Source organism: Arvicola amphibius, chromosome 7 (genome assembly GCF_903992535.2).
Source record: "Arvicola amphibius chromosome 7, mArvAmp1.2, whole genome shotgun sequence".
Classification (NCBI taxonomy): domain Eukaryota; kingdom Metazoa; phylum Chordata; class Mammalia; order Rodentia; family Cricetidae; genus Arvicola; species Arvicola amphibius.
In genome coordinates, this window is record NC_052053.1 from 102420315 (window position 1) to 102446004 (window position 25690).

General features: G+C 44.6%; 1 protein-coding gene across 6 annotated transcripts in view; it reads left to right on the forward strand.

The window, feature by feature from the left end:
• Esr2 (estrogen receptor 2) overlaps window positions 1–25690 on the forward strand; it is a 66181-nt gene that overhangs the window by 33507 nt on the left and 6984 nt on the right. For 4 of the 6 annotated variants that reach the window (XM_038338212.1, XM_038338210.1, XM_038338211.1 and 1 more), the window contains 5 exons: window positions 3600–3716; window positions 10413–10712; window positions 14355–14493; window positions 15335–15388; window positions 20806–20939. In XM_038338212.1, the coding sequence (XP_038194140.1) occupies window positions 3600–3716; window positions 10413–10712; window positions 14355–14493; window positions 15335–15388; window positions 20806–20939 (744 nt within the window). The remainder of the gene's footprint in view (window positions 1–3599; window positions 3717–10412; window positions 10713–14354; window positions 14494–15334; window positions 15389–20805; window positions 20940–25690) is intronic. The other 2 variants (XM_038338214.1, XM_038338215.1) reach the window with 2 other exon arrangements.

A 25690-nucleotide genomic window follows, 5' to 3' on the forward strand; every position in this document is an offset into this window, starting at 1 on the left:
ATCCTTCTTTTACTTGCGCTACAGCAGTTGAGTGAACAGCAAGCTACATTTTTCAAGAAAGCCAATGGAAACTTTTAGCTATTTATATTTTTAGAGAAAGTCTTACTGCCATGTAGCCCAGGCTAGCCGTGAAGTCCTTCCACTCCTAAGCACTGCGATTGCAGATGGGCGCGACCATCTGTCTTTGTTTTTAATGAATCTCATACTTAAAATATGTATGTAAGATATAAAAAACATTTTGCCCAGAACTGTGTAGGGCAATGTTGTCAACATGCTTCATCACTCAGAATACTTGAACACATAGCCACTGCCACGCTACTGTCAAATGGTTGTCAGCTGGGCAGCTCACACACGCACACACACACACGCACACACGCACAGCACACGCACGTGCACGCACACACACGCACACACACGCACAGCACACACGTGCACGCACACACGCACACACACACGCACAGCACACGCACGTGCACGCACACACACACACACACACGCACGCACACACACACACGCACACACATGCACACACACACTACCGCCACCTAACGCTCAGACTTGGAGGTGTTCTACTGCCCTCCCTAGCACAAGGCTCAAGATCGGGAACTGACTGTGTGTTTAGGTGTCGTGTCTCTGGTCTCTGTCCTTCAGAGCTTGCGTTATTTTCACTATCATGAAACTTTGGAAGACTGAAGCTTCCGTCTTGTATAACGTTCCCGTTCTGGCTTTGTCTGCTCTTTCATCCTAGACCCTGTTTGCATGATTAGCAGGGATAGCCAGAGACGCTGCTGTGCTCATCAGCGCCTCTCAAGTGGTGCATGATTTCAATTTGTCCTGTTACTAGTGGCCTCATTTTGACTAGTTGATTAAGGTACTAGCAACTAGACATCCATTCTGTAAAATTACTCCCTTTTCCCCCTTGTAATGAATGTTTTTGTTGGGAAAGCTTTTGAGCCTAAGTAAATAATGGCATTCTTCATTAAGCCAATGAATTAATCTGTATCAGTATGACTTACGGCTTCTTCTTTCCTGCATTGGGTTGCTATCATTAGTTTTTTGAGGCTCACATTATCTCAGACTGGCCAGTAGGAGTCCTTAAGCTGATTCCTGTCTTTTCAATATGTTCCTGTAATTCTTTGGGCATGGCTTTCTTTCCTAGCACAAAATGTTTCAGGCTCATTGTACATGTAACCTGCCCTAGTTCTGAAATACGCTGTTGTTTCATGGAACCCTGATTCCCCTTACTGGAAAATGGGAGTGGTAAAACCGCTCCTGTCTCACTGCTCTTGGAAGATCCCTGCACCAGGTCCTCTTGGGATGGAGTTAGAGAATCGATTTATGGATATATCCATATATATGTATGCACAGACGTGCTTTCATCTATGTTCCCATTTCTTTCTCTCTGTATATATGTATACACGGGGCCATATTAAAGATGCTATATGGGTGTGTGTGTGTGTGTGTGTTTGTGAGGGATGCATGTGCACATGTGTGGAAGCCAGAGGTCAACACTGGGTGTGTTTTCTATGGCTGTCCACCTTCATTTTTGAGACAGTTTCTCAGTGAACTGGGGCTCACTGATGAGACTGCCCAGCCTTTGTTCAGGTATCTCCCTCTCTCAGCCCTGCCTCCCCACCATGGGGTTATGGGTACATGCTGCTTTCACTGTTGGCTTTTACTTGGGAACCACATCTTAGGTCCTCATGTTTGTGCAGAAAATATTTGATTCACCAATCCATCCCCAGGTCCTCAGAAGTTATCTTTTTTTAAAAAGGACTCCTTTTTTTTTTTAAAAAAAAAAAAAAAAGTATTTTCTGGTATGTCTATGAGTGTTTTGCTGCCTGCATGTATGATTGTACCTGATCCCCTTGGAGACCAGAAGAGGGCATTGGATTCCCTGGAACTAGAATTACAGAAGGTATGGCCTCCATGTAAGTGCTGGGAATTGAACTCGGGAAGAGCAGTCAGTGCTCTTAACTCAGCTTCAGCTGAGAGAAGTTATCTTTTGCAATAAAAAAATTTACTATAGTTTGAGTGTAATATAAGAAAAAACAACCTAAGAAAAATAAAACATTGTATTTCACATATTTAAGCTAAATTATATATGGACGTTACACATTTGGAGTTAGTTTTGAAATCATCCCCTTGCTGTGTGCTAACATTTATGTAGAAGTCTGTGAATGGTTCAAGAATGGGAAAAGAAACCCTTGCATAGCTGGAGTTCAGGCAGCAATGCCCCAGCCTCCTGGCCCCTCTGAGTGGGCCCTACAGTCTCAACTCCTTGGTCCTCTCCAGAGCTAAGATGCACGTAGCTTTTACCTTCCTTGCTATGGTTTGACCACAAATACATGCATATCTCCATACTGTCATTGTGCTTTTCCTATTGAAGGAATTACATTTCTTTCTCTCTTTCCTTTCTGGGACAGTCTTATTTAGCCCAGGCTGGCCACTAACTCGGTATGTAGCCGAGGGCGACCTTAAATTGATTTTCCTGTCTTTATCTCTGACGTACTGATAAAGGCATGTGCCAACATGCCCAGCTATATGCCATGCTGGGGGTTGAGTCCAAGTCTTCATGTATGCCAGGCAGGTGCTCTTCCTGCTGAATTATGACATCAGCTTTAGAATCCCACTTTTCTGTAAATGATCTCTTCTCCAATGTGTCCTCTGGCAACTTAATTTTTTTTTAAATTATTTTCTCACTTAGGAGTCTTACTCGCTGATAGTGAAAGTCTGGTCATCATAGACATCACATGAGAAGTGCAGGCTACTTTATTAGTGCAATGTGATTAAGATACAAGGTCTTGGAGTGACGGCTCTGGTTAATGCAAGCTGCTTTTCCAGAGGGTTCAAGTTTGTTCCCCAGACCCATGTCAGGCAGCTCACAACCATCTGTAATGCTAGTTCCAGGGAATCCAGGTTTTCTCTGGCCTCCATGGACCCCTGCGTGTACATAACACACATGCACGTGCGCGCGCACACACACAAAACAGTAAAAATAAACCTTTAGGGGCTAGTGACATGGCTTAGTCCATAAAGACACTTGCTGCAAAGTCTGATGACCTGATTTAGATGCCCAAGCCCCATGTAGTGGAAGGAGAACTAACTCTTGTAAGACCTTTGACCTACATCATCTCTCTCTAAATAAGCATAAAAATGAATAAAATAAAATAAAATAAAAAATTAAATAAAAAAATAAAGCCGGACAGTGGTGACATACACCTTTAATCCCAGCACATGGGAGGCAGAGGCAGGCGGATCTCTGTGAGTTGAAGGCCAGTCTGGTCTGCAGAGCTAGTTCTAGGACAGCCAAGGCTGCACAGAGAAACCCTGTCTTGAGTCCCCCTCTCCTCAAAGAATTAAACGTTTAGAAAGAATGAAGACACCACAGCTGAGCATATAGCTCAGTGATAGAGTACTTGCCTCGCATGCATGGGACCCTGGGTTTGATCCTTCATACCAGAAGGTACCCAAATATCTTCTTCATCATGGTTGATTTGGGTGCTTTTACGTGCAAGTCTTCCCCGTCTTTCCGCTGCGTGATGTTATCAGTGTTGCCAACCAAACTGTGGCACTCATTTTCTGTCTTGTTGCTGTAGGACATAATGATTACATCTGCCCAGCCACCAATCAGTGCACCATAGACAAGAACCGGCGCAAAAGCTGCCAGGCCTGCCGCCTTCGCAAGTGCTACGAAGTAGGAATGGTCAAGTGTGGTGAGTGCTCATTTCTTTTTATTGTGGTGGGTGCCTGTGAGAGCCAAGGAACTGGAGACGCGTGGCCTGGCTGAGAGGCGACTTTAGGACATGGGAATTATCTTTAAGTATTCCTGTCCATCCAAGTGCGCTGGTTATTCCTCGCAGCTGCAGGCGGGGTTGGTTAGGTGTGAGCAAAGATTTCAGAGCATTAGAGGCCAGAGTCTGACCCGGCTCTGGGGTGGAGCGAAAAAGAGGCCTCTGTGTAGGTGGGGGGCTTTCTAGCTACTGAAATGTTCAAATGGGCTGGAGCTTGCCAGCAGACGGTGACTTCCTGGCATGAATGCCCACAGTTAGAGCTTGTAACAGGAAAACAGGATGTCTTATGGATTTCTCAGGTGACTATGGGGGAAAATGTGATTCCGTTTCTCCACTTGCTTTCTAGAAGGAGGGGAATATACGCTTCAAGGAAGAACTGCAGCCTATAGACAGTGTCTGAAGGGTGTACTCCCATAGGAGGGGCTGGAGTCTGTAGACAGTGTCTCAAGGAGCACTCCTGTAGGAGGAGCTGGAGTCTGTGGACACTGTCTCAAGGAGCACTCCTGTAGGAGGAGCTGGAGTCTGTGGACAGTGTCTCAAGGAGCACTCCCGTAGGAGGAGCTGGAGTCTGTGGACACTGTCTCAAGGAGCACTCCTGTAGGAAGAGCTGGAGTCTGTAGACAGTGTCTCAAGGAGCACTCCCGTAGGAGGAGCTGGAGTCTGTAGACAGTGTCTCAAGGAGCACTCCCGTAGGAAGAGCTGGAGTCTGTAGACAGTGTCTCAAGGAGCATTCCCGTAGGAGGAGCTGGAGTCTGTGGACAGTGTCTCAAGGAGCACTCCTGTAGGAAGAGCTGGAGTCTGTGGACAGTGTCTCAAGGAGCACTCCCGTAGGAGGAGCTGGAGTCTGTGGACAGTGTCTCAAGGAGCACTCCCGTAGGAGGATCTGGAGTCTGTGGACAGTGTCTCAAGGAGCACTCCCGTAGGAGGAGCTGGAGTCTGTAGACAGTGTCTCAAGGAGCACTCCCATAGGAGGAGCTGGAGTCTGTGGACAGTGTCTCAAGGAGCACTCCCGTAGGAGGAGCTGGAGTCTGTGGACAGTGTCTCAAGGAGCACTCCCGTAGGAGGAGCTGGAGTCTGTGGACAGTGTCTCAAGGAGCACTCCCGTAGGAGGAGCTGGAGTCTGTGGACACTGTCTCATCTTTGCGTCTTTGCTTTTTGCTGACTGCTCATTAGCTTCAGCTCTCTGGCCCTTGGGTTTATCTCTCAAACAGGGCTATCTGCTTGTTTGGGTTTTGAGAGGAGCAGAAAGTAGACAAATGGGAACCCCAGTGTGGTGTCTGGTGCTCTGTCTCAGCTTCCCTTAGCTCTCCTCATGGGCTGATACTTATGAAGTATGGCTCTAGCACAGTGTGATTTTTCCCAGGCTCACTACAGAGAAGGAAGGAACTGATCACATAGGCCGGCGTGGTAGCTCACACCTGTTATCTCAGCCCTTGGGAGGCTAAGGCCGAGGGATTACTGTGGGTCTGAGTCCAGCCTGGATGATAGAGTGAGACCCTGAAACGAAACAACAAACACAACCGGCTGAGGCTTTCTAATCTCTTTGGGAATTTCAGAAGGATGAGCTGAGAGGCGTCACATAGATGGGTATTCTGCCTGCCACGGAACAGAAAGACATACTTCTCATAGCCATGACAAATGCCTTGAAGGAAATAATTGAAGGGAGAAAAGACACTTCATTTTGGCTGATGATCTTAGAAGTTTTGTCCATGGTCAACTGGCTTCTTAAGGAAGCCAGAAACCTCATGGCAGAGACTTGTGGGGAGGGAAGCTGTTTGCTTCATGGTAGCCAGAAAGCAAGGGAGGGTGCAGGGGGCCAGGGACAAGCTATGCATTTCAGATAAGCACAAATAACTCCTCTGATCAGACCTCACTCCCCCACCTCCCTGTGATGCCATCATATTATGAATCCATCAAGAGATTCATCCACCGAAGCTGCCAGTCTTTGCAGCCCAGTTACCTCAACAGTGCCATCCACAGTAGTCAAGCCGTCCAGCACGAGCCTTCTGGAGACACCTCATATCCAAAGCATGAGAAAGTGTCAGCTATTTCTTCTCCTTCTACATATACATGTGCGCACACGCACACACAGACAAATAAAAATAAATAAATAAAAACGTAATAAATTAAAGTGAAATACATGTTAACCTTTTAACTCTTTTGGTTATAAATTAGGTTCAAATGTCCCCCAAGTCAATGGCACTTTATCTGTGTCAAAGAAACAAGGTCAAACAATGAAAAGCGAATAGAGTCCAACATCCCATAGTTCATCTTGAATTTAGCATTTTTTATCCCTGTTGACTGATCACATTTTATGTTGTTCTTTGTTTTTACTAGGGTTGCACAGCTGCTCTTTCAGTTCCTTTAGTGACATTTCTATTTATGTGCATTTTTGACTGATTTGAGAATTTCAGCTCCTTCCTACGTAAAAGAAATTTTTTGGAGTTCTAACCTGAATCACCTTTTGATTTTCCATGATGCTATTGGCTTACTTTCTTTGTTTGTCCCTAGAAGCTATATTATTATCATTCATTCCCAGAAACTGTTATTATTATTACTATGTCTATTATTTAGTTCGATCAGTGCTTTAGGGAGGTCTGTGTGTTAAGGATTGAACCCAGAGCCTTGGGCATGCTGGGCAAGCACTCTACCACTGATCTATACCCCAGCCTCATACAGTGACTTTTTTTTAAAGGTTCATATTTTCTGCTTTCTCACAATTACTTCTTTTCTTTTTTCTTTCTTTTTCTTTCCTTTCTTTCTTTCTTTTTCTTTTTTCTTTTTTCTTTTTCTTTTTTTTGGTTTTTTGAGACAGAGTTTCTCTGTAGCTCTGGATCCTGTCCTGGAACTAGCTCTTGTGAAACAGGCTGGCCTCGAACTCACAGAGATCCGCCTGCCTTTGCCTCCTGAGTGCTGGGATTAAAGGCATGAGCCACCACCACCCAGCTACACAATTACTTCTTAAATGTCAACATTTCCATTATCATTTTTTTCCTCCTTTCCACCACACATGAGCGGTGTGGCTTCTCAATTGTTTAGTGGAAAATGTCCTGAACTGGTTTTAGATTTGTTTCATGTGTATGGGTATTTTGCCTGTATGTATGTGCGTCACGTGTGTGCCTCGTGGTCCTAGAGGCAGAAGAGGTCATTGGATCCCCTGGAACTATAGTTACAGATGGTTGTAAGCCAACAAGTAGATGCTTAGAATTGAACCTGGTTCCTCTGTAAAAGCAGTAAGCGTTCTTAATAGCTGAGCCATCTCTCCGGTCCCTAGTGTCCTCGGTTTACTTTCAGATTTGGATGGGTCACGCTCCCATTAATCAGCTGGAAAGATGACTCAAAATTCAAGAAAAACTAGGTGTGGTGGCACACATGTATCCTCAGCATTTGGTTGGTGGAGACAGGAAGACTGTTGTGAGTTCAAGGCCAGCCTGGACTACATAAGTTCAAGGTTAGTCTGAGCTACATTTCAGGACCCTATTTTAAAACTCAAACAAGGGGGTGTAATGAGGGATAGATTTGATCAAAACATTTTATATGTATGTGTGAAACTCTTAAGGAGTAAATAAAGGAAAAAACCAAGAGGTACTGAATATTAACAAAAAGGCATATATATGTGTGTGTGTATGTGTGGGTGCATATAGTCAAATATATTTATGTATATATTCAAATGAATAAAAATGGCTTATATACTCTAAAAATGAAAACTATCAGAATATCTTTTCCAGGGATTCTGGCTAATCCCAACAATTCCGGTTCTCAGGAGGCTGAGGAAGGTATATTTCCAGGACTTTGAGCCCGGTCTGGGCTACAGAATGAGACCCTGCCTCAAACATAAAAATGCATTTTCTCTACATTTTTTTTCAGTCTCATTCAGTGCATCCAGGCTGGCCTTGAATTCACTGGGTAGCCAAAACTGCCCTTGAATTCCTGGTCTTTCTGCCCCCACCTCCTGCATGCTGGAATTAAAGGACAGCACTACTACCCCTGGCTTTCCCCGTCATCCTTTTAAAAACATAATTTCATTATGTTCTGATCCATAGGCCTACAATAACAAGAATATTTGGGCACTGGCACAGGCATAGAAATACAAACCAGTGAAACTGAGAATTGAGAATAAATCACCTGTATAAATAAATATTATCGACAGGCACTCAAAACTGGCAGGAGAAAGCTTTTGATACAACAAGTACAGGGAACACTCTTTATCTATTTGGGGACTGTGACATTAAATATCAACTTCACATAATACAAACATGTATAAAATTCCAGATAGATTTTAACCACACGAGTGTTTATAAAGATAAAGAATACTTTTATGATCTTGATGTAAAGCAAATTGACCATTTATTAAAAGCTTTTTTTCTCTTTAATGATTTATTACCTTTATTTTATATGCATTGGAATTTTGTCTGCATGTATATCTGTGTGAGGGTATCAGATCCCCTGGACTTACAGTTTACAGTTGCAGACAGCTGTGAGCTGCCATGTGAGTGCTGGGATTTGAACCTGGGTCTTCTGGAAGAACAGTCAGTGTTCTTAACCACTGAGCCGTATCTCCAGCCTCTAATTAAAGCTTTTTTTTTATGGCAGAAGATACCATGAACAAAGGTTAAACACACAAAGCAAGCCAGAGGCTGCGTGGTGCAAAGTTATACAAAGAGTCTTTATAAATTTTAGAAAAGCAAGGGATAAAAAATAAATAGGCAAACTGGGCAGTGGTGGCACACGCCTTTAATCCTAGTACTGGAGAGGTAGTGACAGGTACATCTCTATGAGTTCGAGGCCAGCCTGGTCTACAGAATGAGTTCCAGACAGCCAGGACTGCACAGAGAAGCTCTGTCTTGGACACACCTCCCTAAAAAAATAGGCAACATACAAGTAGAGAAATACAAAGGGCAAACATTGTGAACATTGCTAAATATTTAAAAAATGCAGAATAGAAAAGACTGTTTATTCACTCCTAAGACCAACAAAGATTAAAAGTAACACTAATGCCCAATAATATTATGAGAAAATAGGTAGTCCTTAAATTATTGTTTAGATTATGAATTCTTAAATATTTTGGAAAGTAGTAGCTATAAAATTTTTAATGACTGTATGGCTTGTTTGAACAAGTTAACTTTGAATTTGTTATAAAGTAGTAATTGAGCACACCCACAAGTCTCATTTTCACTGCAATAATTAAAGAAGAAACTATAGTAACATAGATTTACATCAGCATGAGGCATTTTAGCTTTTGTTCGTTGAGGTACAGTCTCCTTTACTCTATAGTTCAGGCTGGTCTGGAATTTATGATGTATCTCAAGTTGGCCTGGGATTTGTGACAACCGTCTAGGCTCTGCCTGGGTTCCAGCTATGCCCAGAACAACACTGGCTTTTAAAAGTAAATGTTAATATATAGTAATAGACTGGAGGGCTTTTCAGATTGTGAACTTGGTTTATTGTTGTGTGTTCATGCGTGTGTAGGTTGCATGTGGGTTACATCACATCGATGGAGCTCAGATGACTTTTGGAAGTCAGTGTTCTCTTTCCATCTTGCTGAGGTGATGTCTCTCTTGTCCTTTTTTGTCACCGCATTCTCTAGGCTAGCTGGACTGTGGGCTTCTGGGCAGTTCTTTTGTTGTCTGTCTTCTGTAGGAGTGCTGGGATTACGAATGTAATTATATATATGGCTTTTTGTTTTCCTGAGAAAAGTTCTCATTATATAGCCGTGGATGTCCAGGAACTCACTATGTAGATCAGATTGGCCTTGAACTCACAGAGATCCATATGCTTCTGCCTTCTGAGTGCTAGGATCAATGGCATGCACCACTACCCCTGACCTGTAAGGCTTTGTTTACTTGAATTCTGAGTGTTGGATTCAGGTCATGAAGCTTGTGTGATTGGTGCTGTTACTCACTGAGCTAGCTCCCCGTGCTTAATTTCAGTAAGATTAAGAGAAGTTTATGAAATAGTGTATAGACTATGATTCTAATTTTGTTTATAAAATATAAAAAGCATTAAAGAAAAAATGCCGAATTTATACAGAAATTAATTTTCTTTTGTATTTTCCAGGCTTTTTCAGTTAGTTTATTTGAAATATATTTGTTTGTGTAAGTATATAAAAAGAAAAGTACGTACATGTATATAAACTTTTTAAAAACATTGTTAGCGTGTGTTATTTGATATCTGGAAGTAGCAATGTTAAAGTCTTGACTTTTCATCATTTTCTCTACTTGAGGAAAATTCCTAACTTCATATCTTTGAACCTGGGGTCTATCAGTGCACGTTAGAAGAGAAACAGATTCAGTAGCCAGTGATAACCTTGAAACGGAGCAGACATTCCCAAACATGTTATGTTGCTAATACACCCAGACAGTCATTATCTTTGTCCGTGACCTACAGACTCCAAAATATAAAAATGGAATGAAATCAATGGTATCAGCACTGCTCTCAACACAGCTGCTTCTTACAGTGCTGGGCCTGGGAGTCGAACTCACAGCCTTGTGCATGCGAGCCGAACACTTATCCTACTCACCTACACCCTCAGCCCCTCGTCGCTTTTAGACTGGTTATTTGGTGAGCTGGAATCTGGGTGGAGAAACCACTGGACTTGTCATCTGCTCTCCTCTTTAGGGTCCAGGAGAGAGAGGTGTGGGTACCGGATAGTACGAAGACAGAGAAGTTCCGGTGAGCAGGTGCACTGCCTGGGCAAAGCCAAGAGGAACAGTGGGCACGTGCCCCGGGTGAAGGAGCTACTGCTGAGCACCCTGAGCCCGGAGCAGCTGGTGCTCACCCTCCTGGAGGCAGAGCCGCCCAATGTGCTAGTGAGCCGTCCCAGCATGCCCTTCACCGAGGCCTCCATGATGATGTCCCTCACTAAGCTGGCCGACAAGGAACTGGTGCACATGATTGGCTGGGCCAAGAAAATCCCTGGTAGGACTCTGCTTCTTGACTTCCTTCTGTTTATTTGTGACAAGGCCTCCCTCTCATATTTTGGGAACAGTGAACTTCATCTGGATATAGAATAGTTTGTTTGACATTTTGTTTTGTAACCTTTTATATATCAGATTTTTTAATTCAGTTTTGATTTTGTGTATATATATGTATATACACACACATATATATGTATATACACACACACATATATATGCACACACATGTATGTGTATACATATATACACAAACACACACACACCTGTGTGGAGATATAAGAACATAACTGCAGGTGCCCAAGGAAGCCAGAGATGTCAGATCCCTTGAAACTGGAGTTACAGGTAATGATGTCCAATGTGGTTGCTAGGAACTGAGCTCAGCCTAGGGGCTGGGAACTGAACTTGGGTCCTCAGCAAGAACAGTACTTGCTCTTAACTGCTCAGCAAAATTCGTAACATAACGATGGTGTTTTCTTCGTCCAATATATTGGCATATATAACCTTAATATGTCCTGGATTTTAGATTCTGTTTAGAATTTCCAGACTCTCAAGTTTTATCAGATAGAGTAGGTCAGGAAGTAGTGTATAGAGCCTCTTTTTATACCTGACTCTCTTTGTTGTCTCGCAGACTCATCCTGCACACACTGTAGCACTGCTAATGTCCCCATCTCCAGCAGACAATGCTTGTTGCTTGCGTCTTGTGCCCAGGTGTGGTCTTGAGAAGGGACCTACCCAGGCTTTGGAACTGGACTCAGGGTCACTGAGGCAAGTCTAGAGTCTTAGGGCCTGGTTAAAAGGTAGAAATGTGGATTCCACATTGACCAGTCTCTGGCTGTTGATGTCTCAGCTGGTGAGAAGGGCATGGCAGGTCAGGACAGGATAGAGCCAGTTTCATGTAGAAGTATAAGGCTTATCAGATGCTAAACAGGGACTTAGAAAACATCACTCCAGTAGAGAAAGAATCGGTATTATATAGAGTAAATCAGCAGTTGAAGTATTGTGAGTCAACAGGCCAGTAAATCTTCCTGCTATCAAAATGCGGCCATGCAGAATATGCATCTTTTCATCCTAGAAAGTCGTTATTTCCCCAGGCCCATTTGTACCTAGTCCCCAGCTTATGATGGCTTGGCTCCCAGTTCTTCACTGTGGGTGTGACGGTTAGAAACAGGCACTTTTACTCCTTCCGGTTTTCTCCTTCAGTATAAGAGTCAAGAGATCACTTGAGCTATTTGAAACTTTATTAGAACACAGGCCTTGTATCAAATGCTTTTACCAATCTGTAAGCTGACCAACCATATTCTATTCTAAGCATGTGTAAGGTAGGATAGACTGAGCTATGATGTTGAATAGGTGAAGTTTATTAGATGCACCCATTTTTAAACATATTATAAGCATGTGTTTATTACTACCATTGCTCTTGTCCTTGGTGTGCATGTGCATGTGCATGTGTGTGTGGTGTGTGTGTGTGAGCGTCCATGCACCGTGGCACCTGGGTAGAGTTAGAGGACAACTTTCAGGGGTCAGATCTTTCCTTCCACCTTTGTCCCAGGATTCTAACTCACATCATCAGGCTTGCATGAAAAGCACTTTTACTGGCCGAGACACGGCACTGCCCTACATTTTGTTCTGGTTTGAGATGAGGGTCTCACAGTGTGGGCCATCCATTTCTTCTACAACCATGTAAGAAATAAATAGCTCTCTCTCTCTCTCTCTCTCTCTCTCTCTCTCTCTCTCTCTCTCTCTCTCTCTCTCTCACACACACACACACACACACACACACACACACACACACACACACACACACAGGCCAAGGCTCCCATAGCCCTGGGGCAGCGGAGGCAGTAACTGTATGAGGCAAATTGTAAAGCTTTGGCCGAGTAGATGGAGGAAGATTTTGGGAGCCACGTCTCCAGGTACACGGGTCCCTGGTGGCCATTGCTGGCTGGGCCTCACATCTTCTGAGCTTTCTGGAGATCTCCTTTCCGGCTTTGTTTTGTCTAGCGTCTCCACCTTTGCCAGAGTTATTTCATTTTGTCTGCTGTTTCCCAGAGAAGAAAAACACCAATGCTCTTTCCTCTAGTTTTTATTTCAAGTGTTTTCCAAACACCATTTGCAGGATCTCACAGGAAAAATGGAGATGAGAGATTCCTGACTAGGGGAAGCCATTTGGCTCTCCCCACCCCCCACCAATTAATCTTTCTTCGAGCCCAGCATTTTGAAAGATTTGTAGGTGTCTTACATATGACTGTGAGTGACATTGGAAGGTGTCCATGTATCAGGACCTGAGCTGAGCATAACCATGTGGCTCTGAAAGGATTGGTCCATCTGTGTGTGGTGCATACGTGTGTATGAGTGTGTTCATGCACGCCCACGAGTTTCTAGAGGTTGACATGGGCGTCTGCCTCGATTGCTTGCCTCCTTATATTTTGGTACAGGCTCCCTCACTGATTGGCTAGAATGGCTGTCCAGTGAGCCCCAGAGATCTGTTTCTTTCTCCCTAGTGTTGGGATTGTAAGTGCATGCCACATGGTTACTGAGGATCAGACTCAGGCCCTTATAATTTCCTAGCAAGCCCTTTACCAACTGAGCTTCGGAGTTCTCCATCTTTACACACATGCTCCATCCACTTCTCTCTGTTGTGCACATTTACAGAACCATTATCCGAAGACTTGAGTGTGTGTGTCTTTGCATTGTAGGAACACTGGTAAACTATGTATATGCGATCTCACCTATAGGAAATTCTCAGGGGGAGGCAAGGTCACTTCCATTCTACCTACAAGAAAAGCAGATTTGACAAGAGATGAACTCATCTGGGGGAAGGGGAAAGGGATATAGTTTAGTGGTAGAACACTTGTCTAGCATGTGACCATGTGCGCGCGCGCGCGCACACACACACACACACACACACACACACACGTTAGGGAGGGGCTAAGCTGATAATTAAAACCAGAGTCCATTTCACTCCAAGGCTGTACCTGTGTGTTACGGAAGAAGTTCCTATGTCCTCTGACTTGTGCTAAAGGCATTTGCTCCCTAGAGAGTCTGTGTTTCCTTTCAGTGCTGTGACTAATTCATATCATTGGTTATGTTTGCTCTTTAGAATAGGATCACCTGGAGACAGGGTCCCCACCCACAACAGTCCTAATTCTGCATGGGAAGTGTTCAACACCGGGAAAACCTGTGCTTTCGGCAGGGGCTGGTGACACTCTCTGCTTTACCTTCCACCCCGGTCATCTAGACTTTACCTACTCCATCCAACCACCATGGATTGGGACAGACAGACAGCCCCTCTGGTTGACAGCTGAGCTTTGGTTTCCTCAGAAGGACACAGGAATTATTTGGACAGTATAGCCATAGCTAACAAGCCTAACTCTGCCTTTTGGGCCCTTTCTGGTATCTGTCTGGGGGAACCAATGATTTCTTTAGAAATATTAAACGGAGTTTGCTTGTTTTCTGGAGGGGTCGGAGGCTGGAAACTGCAGGTTGTACAACCCGAGGTTCCTTCCGCCAACACTTTGAAATACTGATTGATTACTTCCCTTTGTCGTCTGGGTTTCCTTAGCGTTTAGTGACTTGCCATTCTGTCTGTACAGAAACGGGTTGCTGAGAGTGAGGTGTGTTTCATGGACTCTTGTTTCCCCAGGCTTTGTGGAGCTCAGTCTGCTGGATCAAGTCCGGCTCTTGGAAGGCTGCTGGATGGAGGTGTTAATGGTGGGGCTGATGTGGCGCTCCATCGACCACCCGGGGAAGCTCATCTTTGCTCCAGACCTCGTTCTGGATAGGTGAGAAAAAAAATGCTTTGCATTTCCTCTCTGATCTGTTTGACTAAGCAAAGTGAGTGGGAACCGAGCCCTAGGTGCTGCAATTAAATCCTCACACCTGAAAGGGCAATTAGGGGATGATGACACCATCCACTCCTTCAGTGTGTCAAGAGCCCACAGAGAAGAGGGCATGGGTGCCAGGGTTCATTTCCCATGAGCCAGTCCAGTCAGTGATGCATCGACAGTTGCAGGCCAGGGCTCTGACAGGGGACGGTTTCCTATAGGGTGTTGGCCACTGAGTGCACAATCAACATAGTTTTGTTTTTAAGAGATTCTGTTCTCATGTTATATTCTTAAGTTGCCCCACTGTTGAGTGACAAGTTACGTCTCTGGATAGGTGATAAAATTGTTACAACCCTTCCAAATTTGTTTTCATGGGCTATAGCTTTAATGCTAATAGTGCCATTTATCTCTGGGAGCGTTTTAGAACATGTGGTGGGGAGGGCTCGTTACTAAGGCCAGATGAAAGTTGACAGGCATTGGGACATGGCTGTTCTGTGGGGACATGGCACGGTCTCACAAAGTAGTCACGCTTCATTTTCTTTTAAAGACGCAGACAGTAGGAACTAAACCTTGCAGTCGAACTGTTTACGGAAGCTAAATTGTTCACCAACAGTCAAGCTTTGTTATAGGGAAAAATGGAAAAACTTTGAGCGGTTTGGAAAATCTTCCCCGAGAAAAGGACTAGCGTTACGTGTTCAGCACGTTAGACCGGGCGGGCACAAGGGCAGGAGGATGCCCGGTGCTGTGAGCCTAAAGTGCCCGCCCCAACTCTCGCATCGTCATCCTGTTACCACTGTAGGTCCTCAGAAGACCCTCACTGGCACGTTGCCCAGACGAAGAGTGCTGCCCCAAGGTATCAGCATCCCTTCTGCCTGCTGTCATGGATGGCCTTGACAGAGAGCACTGGTCTGAGTAATGGAGGTGTTCTGGTGGAGCAGACCCTGTGGGAAGAGTTGCAGCATGGCATGTGGCTTGGGCAGGAGCAAGCCCAAGTGGTGACCGGGCGAGGGAGGCTCTGGGAGGCCAGAGCAGTGGGGCAGGTACCAGATCCTCCACTGACCGTCACGTAGCTAACTTTTTAGCCGGTGTGTGCCAGGTACTCTCTTAAGCACTCGATTGTGTCGCCTTATTTAATCTTTCCAAGAGCCCCTTTGGAGTGGACGCCGCTCGTCATTCCAGGTCTTCAGTTAAGGAAATGGGAAGTGAGGTGACTGACTTACAGGCGGGGTAGTAAGTGCGGTGAAGAGGAGGGGATCTGGTTCTAGAGTCTGTACACATAGCGAGCGCATCACCCCGTGGGAAAGAGTCAGAAAGGGAAAGAGGAGGCCAAAAGCAAATTGAATCATAATTTGTTATTTTGCCTTAGAACACAGCCTTAGGACCTGTTCTATTTCTGCCCATCAGCCCTGTGACCTATTCTATTTCTACCCGCTCCTCCTGTCACCTCAGGGTTGTCAGTCAAGTCGAAAGGTCAAATGCCCAGCCTGGCCCCATCCATTCACTCTGCCTCACACACACACACACACACACACACACACACACACACACACACACAGACGTATAATCCTGCCACGTTAGCTGTTCTACCCATCGATGTGTAGTGCGGTTAAAATAATTTTGATTTCAGTTTCGAGGTGGAGGCCAAATCTAGTGTTTCAGTAACCGAGTCAGTAGCTGGAGAACATGTACGGGGGGTAAATTTAGCCTTCCCCTTCCTCGGTGTGGGTGCGCCACCACCGCCCAGCGTGCCAGAGCGTCTTCATGGGGGTTTCACATGAATGCAAGCACTAAGCACTTTTTATTGTTGTTTTGTTTTTTTGTTTATTTTTGGTGCTGGGCACGAGACCAAGTGCCCTTTGCTTGCTAAGCAGACCCTTACTGCTGAGTTAATCCCCTTACCTGTGCCCATTCATTCTCATCGAGACTTCTATAGAAAATAAAACGAAACAGAAACCGCGCGTGTACTGAGGCTGAAGAGAAAACCCAGTGATTTGGGCTTGCTCGTAATAAGGTAGTTCTTTCGGCATCCATCAGAAACATAAGTTCATGTGACGCTCTAGTGTGGAACCTGACTGTCTATTAAATGTATATGTGACTGGCAGGATGGCTCAGTGGGTAGAGGAGCTTTTCATCAAGATCGATGACTGAGTTTGATCCCTAAGACCCATGTGGTGAGCACTAACTCTACAAAACTATTTTGACCTTTAACTGTAACACACATACATACACATGCACATACACAGACATACATACACAGACACACACACACACATGCACACATACTTACAGACATACACACATACATACACATACACACATACACAGACATACAGACACAGACACACACATACACACATGCACACATACTTACAGATATACACACATACAGACATATACACACACATATACATACACACATACACACACATACTTACAGACATACACACATACATACAGACATATACACATACATACACATACACACATACATACAGACATATACACATACATACACATACACACATACATACATACACACACATACTTACAGACATACACACATACATACAGACATATACACATACATACACAGACCACACATACATACAGACATATACACATACATACACATACATACATACACATACATACACACATACTTACAGACATACACACATACATAATACACATACACACATATACATACACACATACACAGACATACATACACAGACACACACACATACAAACACACACACACATACATATACACATATACACACAGACATACACACACATACAGATACACACACATGTATACATACACATGGATATACACATACATACAGATGTACACACACACACACATATATATACATACATACATACATAGTGACATATATACACAATACACATATATGCACAGAGACACACCATATACACAGACATATACACATGCATACACACAGACAGACACATATACACATACACAGATATACACACACAGACATACAGACACAGTGTAATTTAAATAAACAGTGCATGCTGACATTTTTTGTGCCAGCATCACCAGGAAACTGTCTACAGAGCTGTCACCGTTGGAGCTGGGCTGGGATCCCACCCTGAACCCCGACAGGGCTCTTAGACTCCTATGGCTATGAATGTTTTTAGGGGCTGCATTCACACTCAGCATTTGATATGCTGAATGTTCTTGAAGATCACAGACTTTTACTCCTAAATTTTAATTTACCCTTTGTAGCCAAGTAATTTCATTTTGGTTTAATATTTACGAAGTCTCTCCCATGTGCTTAGCCATCAACTGGGCTCTTACCCTTGTCCAGTTGCCGCACCTACAGAGATAAACTGGTGTGAAACCCAGCGAATAAAGATGCAGGCAGAAAATAGGCAATGGCAAAGCAAGACAAGGCCACTCAGTATTTTGCCATTGTATCAAACGGTTATTTTTCTTTTATGAAAAAGCAATTAAGTAATGCGATTGCTAACTTAATCTTTAGTTGACGCTAGCTTGAAGTGTACTTCTCTAGATAGGCTGACTTGACTGATAGACGTGTCGCCTGCTAACACTCCAATCACGTCTCTATCTTTCATCTCTCCATCCCTGCCCCTGCCTTCTTACTCCGAACTCAGTTTCAGTCCCTACCTGCCAGATGAATGGCATGGATCTGCTCATCAGTTTGTAGCCGTCCTTCCTCACTTTATTTGGTCACTCATTTCAAAGCAGGGTGTTATTCAGAGCCACTTGGGAGGTGCACTTTATGTCCCTACATGGCTCATTTATTTTCTAAAGATGTATGTGAATTCTATAGCCTATGATGTCATCGAAAGTATTTGAAACTTACAGGAGATGTGATGGTTGTTGTCCCACCCGGTAGAAACAAACAGCCAGGCCTGGTTCTTTAGGTTGCTTAGACTGGAACTTTTCCTATGAGGTACATGTGTGGTTTACTTGAAGCTGCAATGTGTATTGGGCTTCAGGTGCCCCAATACCTAAACAACACAGATTTGAAGCATTAATTTTATTGCAACAAAATGTTTTCAATGTGGAAATGGGTATTAATCCTGATATTTAGTGCCTTTTCTTTGGCATGGGTGGCAACTTCTAGAAAATAGAATTGATTTTAGTTGAATTTATTTATCCTTTGGGGGGAGAGAGTGAGTGCATGCATGCATGCACACATGCATTTGTTACATAACTGTGCATAGCTTCACTTGAGTTTGAATTTTACAGAAGAATAAAGAGTCACACTATTAAACCATCAATTCAAAGTTGGGCATGGTAGCCCACACCTACTAGTCCTGGGAAGGCAGAGACAAGAGAGTCACAAGATTGAAGCTAGCCTGGCCTACGTAAATAGGTCTCAAAAATGGCAAAATAACCAAGACAAAATGAAATCATCAGTGCAGGTGTTAGTGTCTATTCGTTTCTTCTTTTGTGATGTATTCAGATCAGCTTCTCTGGCTGTCAAATATCTGGAAGCTCAGCACTTATAATTCCGAGCAGTGACCCTTCAAGAGGCAGAGTGGGGTGACAGTTAGGCCCAAGGGGCATTCCGTGTGCAGGTGCCTCCTTTCTACTTGCTGTGTTCAGGGCTTCTGCCATCCTTACAGGAACTCAGAACTGAGGAGGATGTTTAGGGGGAAGTATGAAGATGGGGTACATGGAGTAGCAGGGTGTGTGTAGATTTTGGTTCTCTTTGACCAGGGCTCTTGTTCTCTGATATGGTTTTTAACCTGTGAGTTCTAGGGGACACCGGTGTTTTGTCCCTTAGCTCCTCACTGGCAGAAAGATGCAGCTGTTTTCAGAAGTTCCCATGCTGACCTGCCAAAGTGAGCAGTTGCGTGCTTGTGGCTGAGTGTGGGGGGGTCTGTGTGTGTGTGAATGATGTGGAATGCAGGACCCTGATGAGTTGCTGCCTAACACCTAGCAGGCAAGATTGGTAGCATCCAGGGGTGTCAGGTCACAGGACCGTTACAGATGTTCTCTCCTAAAATGCCACATCCCCTGGACATGATCTGGTTTGGGGGTGAGAGCAGACAGTGACAGTCAGGTTTTTTGTTTGTTTTTTGCTGCTTTACTTCGACCTCCCTTCATAGTCTAGAGAGTAAAAGCAGACCCGACAGGCACCGGTTTCTGCCATGATCCCCTTTGCCGTGGGCTGCCTTCAGGAACTGGAAGGATTTTGTACGAAATCATCTAACTGCTAGTCAAGGCCCTAGTAACTCTGCAGCTGGAGAGAACAGACAGTTTTCGAGAACAATTGGGTGGGATAATGTGTGTCTAGCCGGTGCGACTAGAAAACGGTGCTTTCTCGTTCATGTGTAATCATTTATTTCAAAGACAGACGCAACAGCTCATTCCTATAAGGCATCCTTAAAGGGTTTGTCTGAGACCTTTGTTTAAAGACCATCTTCAGGCTGGGTGTCGTGGCTCACATCTGTAATTTCAGCATTTCAGAGGTGGAGGTAGGGAGACCAGGAGCTGGGCAGCCTAGGCTACATGGTAAGACCCCATCTCAATAAAACAAAACAAAAAAACCCCAAACCTAAATAAACAAAAAGCCCACTTCAGGAAGTCAAAGTAAGAAAGTGTCACCTGCCCCCATGTCTGTTTCCTCCCTGACTAAGCCACCTTCAACTGTAATTTCTCTGTTTGTCACACTTGCTTTCTTCAAATGCCGCGCTTCCACGTCTCTTGGCTTCTAGACCAACGTCTAAGCCCTCTATGTGCGAAGACATGAAAGTCTGTTTTTCTTGAAATGTTTGGCTCTAACAGACCCCCTCACCAGTACTTCATGAGCGGAGAGTGGGATCTCCCTTATAATACGCTGAGTCACTTCCAGCAAGGCTGGTTGGCTACCATGGTTTGTATGGAAGCCATAGGCATGATGGTGTCTCCGAGAAGTCCTTCTGCAATGAAGTAGAGGGAAATAGACAGCCAAAGTGCACAGTTTGACCTGAAAAAAATTGTTTAAGAATTTTTAGGAAGTGCGCTGTGTGTTCCCCTCTTCAATGCTAAGGATTTATTTCACAGCCTCCTGAGAGCTAGGCAAGGGTCCCACCATTGAGCCTATACCCACGCATCCCTTGTTTTTCCTATATGGACTCAGTACTAGTGACTTCCCTTATTAAGTGTGCTCTTCCTAATACCTCAGTATAATCATGGGATGTGCAGGATGACGCCTAAGGTGTCATCTCTTGATGGCCCTCTAATGCTGTGTGTTCCTTCAATCCCCAAATGAACTCTTGCAGGGATGAGGGGAAGTGCGTAGAAGGGATTCTGGAAATCTTTGACATGCTCCTGGCGACGACATCGAGGTTCCGTGAGTTGAAACTCCAGCACAAAGAGTATCTGTGCGTGAAGGCCATGATCCTCCTCAACTCAAGTGAGTAACTGCGCGCACCTGCGCCGTGTTTGGCTGGGGAGAAAGACTGTCTGGCTGGTGTGGCACTCAAGAGAACCAGACTTCTGTTTGATTTAGAAAGTGGAGAACGGCCTCACTTCTGACTTCTCTATTTTACCTGGGTTTAACCGTAATTAATGTTTGCTAACTTGAGTATAAATTATTTATTGTATGAGCTACTGGCAGTGGATTTGAAAAGCGGCTCAGAAGCTGGATGTGGTGGTGCATGCTTTTAATCCCAGCCCTGGGGAGGCAGAGAGAGGCAGGTGGTCTCTGAGTTTGAGCCGGGTCTACAGAATGAGTTCCAGGGCAGCCAGGACTACTTACTCAAAGAAACCCTTTCTCGAAAAACAAAAACAAATAAACGAAAAGAATAAATTTAAAGTATTTATCCTCCAGTCTTTCTTCGGCCAGACACAGGCATTTCACGTGGCTAACACGTGTCGTCTGTATTTAATGTTTCAGCTTCTACTTTTACAAACTATTTATTTGTTCAGTACCAACATCTGGGTTATGGTCAAATAGCTTGGCATTGGGAGAGACAGAAAGCAAATTATGAAATGTCATGATCTTGGTACTGGACTGAGGTGCACAGATCTATAGAGTGGAGGTGCGGAGAAGTGGGAGAGACCACAGGACACTGGGGTCTTCAGAGAAGAGCTTCAAGTGGTCATAGGCAACTCTGGGGGAGTATCTGTGTGCAGAAGTGCATTATGGGAAGGTCATATTCATTCTCCATAGGGAGGAATAACTGAAATGGAGAGAGACAGAGGCAAGGGTGTCCTTAGATAAAGTGAGCCAAAACAGACCATGTGGGAGGGAAAAGGGGAGGGACTTGACTTCGGAGATGGGGGGGGGGTGAGGACAGTATCTGAGCTGAGTGGATGTTTTGGCTGTCCTAGTTTTTCTCATATAAACAATATCTGGTGATCAGGGACAACACTTAGATGGAAGAAAACCATACAAGGAAGATAAGAATAATCAGCAGGATCCGCCTCTCTCCAAGACCTAGGAAAGAGTGCCCCCAGTTCCTTCTCTCTCCCCCTTCTCTCCAGTATCCATTGGTTATTGACTCTAATAGCAAAATCAGTGGGTGCCATCATCTCTTATATTAAATGGAGTGGTATCTACCGACACCCCGTGTGTAGCTTCTCATACTTGACATCACCCCTGGGATACTTATAGCACCTGACCCAATGCACATGTCTGTACATGGTGGTTATGCTGTTTTTAGAGAATAATGACAAGATGTGAATGTGTAGGGCTTTTTAAAACAGTTTTTTTTTTTTTTGAAACTGACGATCAAACCCAGAGCTTTGCCCACGCTAGGTAAGTTGAGTGTGCTTGCTATCACTCTCAGCTCCCATTGGCCCCAGCTTGGCATAATAACAGAAAATTACGATGAAAAGTGCAAAATATGAGTCCTGGTTTTATGCGATTAGCACATGTGAATGATTTTTAAATTTGTCTGTGGCTGTCCGCGCTCTCCAGGGCAGGCACTTCCATGGCATCCTCTCGCTGTGGACCAGGAGAGAACATTCGGACAGTAGCTCGGGGAGAGCACAGCACGCCTCGTGGTGGGTTCCAGAGCAGAGAGTGGGTTGGGTCTTGACGGGGAAAAGTGGGGAGGGCTGAAGAAGGAATCCCAAGGATTTAGAACCCTTTCCAGAGCCACTATGTGCTTCTCAGAAAGCGATTTGTTTGTTGTTAGAACACGTAGGTAAGCAGCAAGTAAGGAGCCTGCTGTTTGGCTTGGCATCTTCTAGATGTCAGATTGTATCCTCAGAGCTGTGAGCAGCCTCTATGTAGATGGGCAAGGCAGCTCTGGCCTTCTTCCTGCAGCATCTGATAAAGCTGCCCTTGTAGGAGGTGAGGAGGGTTGTGGGATGTAATTGCCACTTTGGGCAGAAAAATTATTAAAATTAAAATTTAAGGTAAATCCAAATCTTTGAAAATCTTTACTGAACCTTATTGCTTACTTGGTAGTCACAGCAAATTTATTCTGTTCGACATTGCTGTGGGAAATTGGAATTTGTTTTCCTTTTTTTCCTTCTTTCTTTTTTTCTTTTCTTTTTTTGGTTTTTCTTATGGAAATGTTCTACTGTTGGAAGAGGTGGCTATCTGAAAGGTTTTCAAGAGCACCTCTTTTTCTGGTTATTTGCAGCAATTAATTTAAAAATAAAACAAAAACCGAAGCAAGGACTAAGTTGGTGAACATCAGTTGGTGTCCTCCACTGAAACAAGCTGAACAGCCAAGGGTTCCTTGCAAGGGCGGAAGTGGGGGGGGGATGGGGGAGGGTGGGGTGGGGTGGCGGCGTGAGAGGAACAGGGCTGCAGGCAGCATCTCCCGTCTGCAGGTGGCGCTCTTTAAGGCTTTGGCTGAGTGCTAGCTAACCTGCTGATGTTTTGAAGGCAGCGCAGCGCGAGGGGAAATGATCTCTGAAGTTCTCACTGGCTGAGGAGCAGCTCACATTCTCTCCAGTGGCTTGGGAAAACCTGTAACATCCTGGACATTGGGATATGAAAGCACTGAGGACGCTGTTGCCACAGTCACGGGGTAAAGTTAGCCCCCGGGGTATAGGCTACCAAATAAAACATAAAAGCAAGCCCAGATTGTTAAAAAATATCGTGAAATAATTTAGCTACAATCTAGCACAAAGCTTAAGAATAGTTGAAGGCATTCTCACCTGCTTATGGGCAAAGCCTTTAAGTCAGTCTTCAGTACTACAGAGAAGCCAGGGCTCAGGGATGTAGCTCAGTTGGAAGACTGCTCACCTAGTATGCGAGACCATGAGAGACCATGACTTTGACCACCACCCCCCCATCTCCTCTACCACCATCCCCCTCCACCCCTGTCACCCACCCCCATTGCCCCACCCCCACCTACGAGAATACTCACAAACAAGGGGCGGGGAAAGCAATGATAACACAAAGAATTTAATGCTAGCCAGAACCCAAAGGTAAATTCACAATACTCAAAATAACTCATTGAAAATTAGGAAGCATGCAAAGAAGAAAGTATGGTCTCCAACAGGAGAAAAACCACTCAGAAAGGTGACAGAATGAATGCATGAAAGAGACTCTCTGGAGGCATGAAAACAGTGCCTGGATTTCCTATGGGAAGTGTGAGAAGGCAAGGCAGGACACAGAAAGTCCGAATGGGCTCCAGATGGGCGTTGGAGATAGGAAGCTGCCACAGAAGGGAAGTCAGCAGACGTGCAGACACAGCAGTTGAAACATGGTTGAGAATGCTCTAGACGTCCTGAAAACTGTAAACACGGCTTCCACAATGCTCTCTTAAGTCCCTGCACAAGAAGCGTGTGGGAAGCCACAGCAAGACAGGTCGTCATCAAAGTGCTCAAAGCCAGCAGGAAGGAGACAAACCACTCTGTTCTTTTCCTTTCCTTTTTTGAAACTGGGTGTTGCTATGTAGTTCAAGCGGTCCCCAAGCTTGTGATTCTCCTGCCTTAGCTTCCTGAGCAGGGTGCCACCATGCCCACGTTTTCTTCTTCTGCCTGCCTCTATTGCCCAGGATCCTAAGCTGCCTGTGCCGTTGTTGGGGATATCTAGTCATCTACAACCACACCCAGAGCAGAAAAATGGTAAAAAGCTGCTGGGGGGAGGGGAGGGCATGACTTTATATACACAGAAACAGAGGTAAAGATGATAGCATACTTCTCTTTTCAGATCCCAGTCAAGAGACAGAGAAATAGGGGCTGATAAGTTGAGTCAACCACTAAGAGAACTTGCTGCAGGTGGATGGTGGTGGCAGCAAAACCTTTAATCCCAGCACTAGGGAGCAGAGGCAGGTGGATCTCTGAGTTCAGGGGCAGCCTGGTCTATAGAGTGAGTCCCAGGACAGGCTCCAAAGTTACACAGAGAAACCCCATCTCAAAAAACCAAAATCAATAAATGAGAGGCTGGGGGGACTAACAACATATGACAAACAAGGTGAAGACCTTGTCACCTGAGTCTCTGAAACTATATCTACCTTCCCTTAGAATTGCGATCTAATCTAGGAGTCGAAGTGGAATAAACTTGAAGTTAATTACCATTGGTCTTTTTTAAAATAACCTAACCACAATCAATCAATCAATCAACCAATCAATCAAATAACCTAAATTAGGGACAGGGAACCGGGCATGGAGGTGCTTGCCTGTAATCCCAGTACTCGAGGAAGTGACAGCAGGAGGATCAGGAGGAGTTCAAGGTCCTCTCTTCAGCTGCATAGCAAGTTTAAGGTCAGCCTGGATTACACAGACAGTGTGTCAAACAAATAAATTAGAAACAAATCTATTTATTTAAACAATTTTAAGATTTTAAAAGAACAAAACATTTTATCAGTTGAAACACTTAGCAGGTTAAACCCAGGCCACCGTTCTATTTTGCTTTAGAACAGCGCACACATTCCCTTTCACCCTTCAAAGCCGGAAAACAATTTTTCCATGATTATTTTCTCGGATTTTTAAGTAAAACATTCCAGATTTTCTGAATTATTTCCCTCCTACTGAGCAAAGCCTGGGTCTTCACCCTTAGAACACGTGGGATTCCACAATTCTTGGCATTCGTGCTTCCAGAATGTCTGGTGGGCCAGAGGGAGGAACACACAGATGTTTCCAGAAAATAGCGGGGATTTGGGTATCCTTGAGTTGCTTTCTTTGGGATGTATGGGATATTGTGCCAAGAGCCCTTTCCCTCCCTCCCTCCCTCCCTCCCTCCCTCCCTCCCTCCAC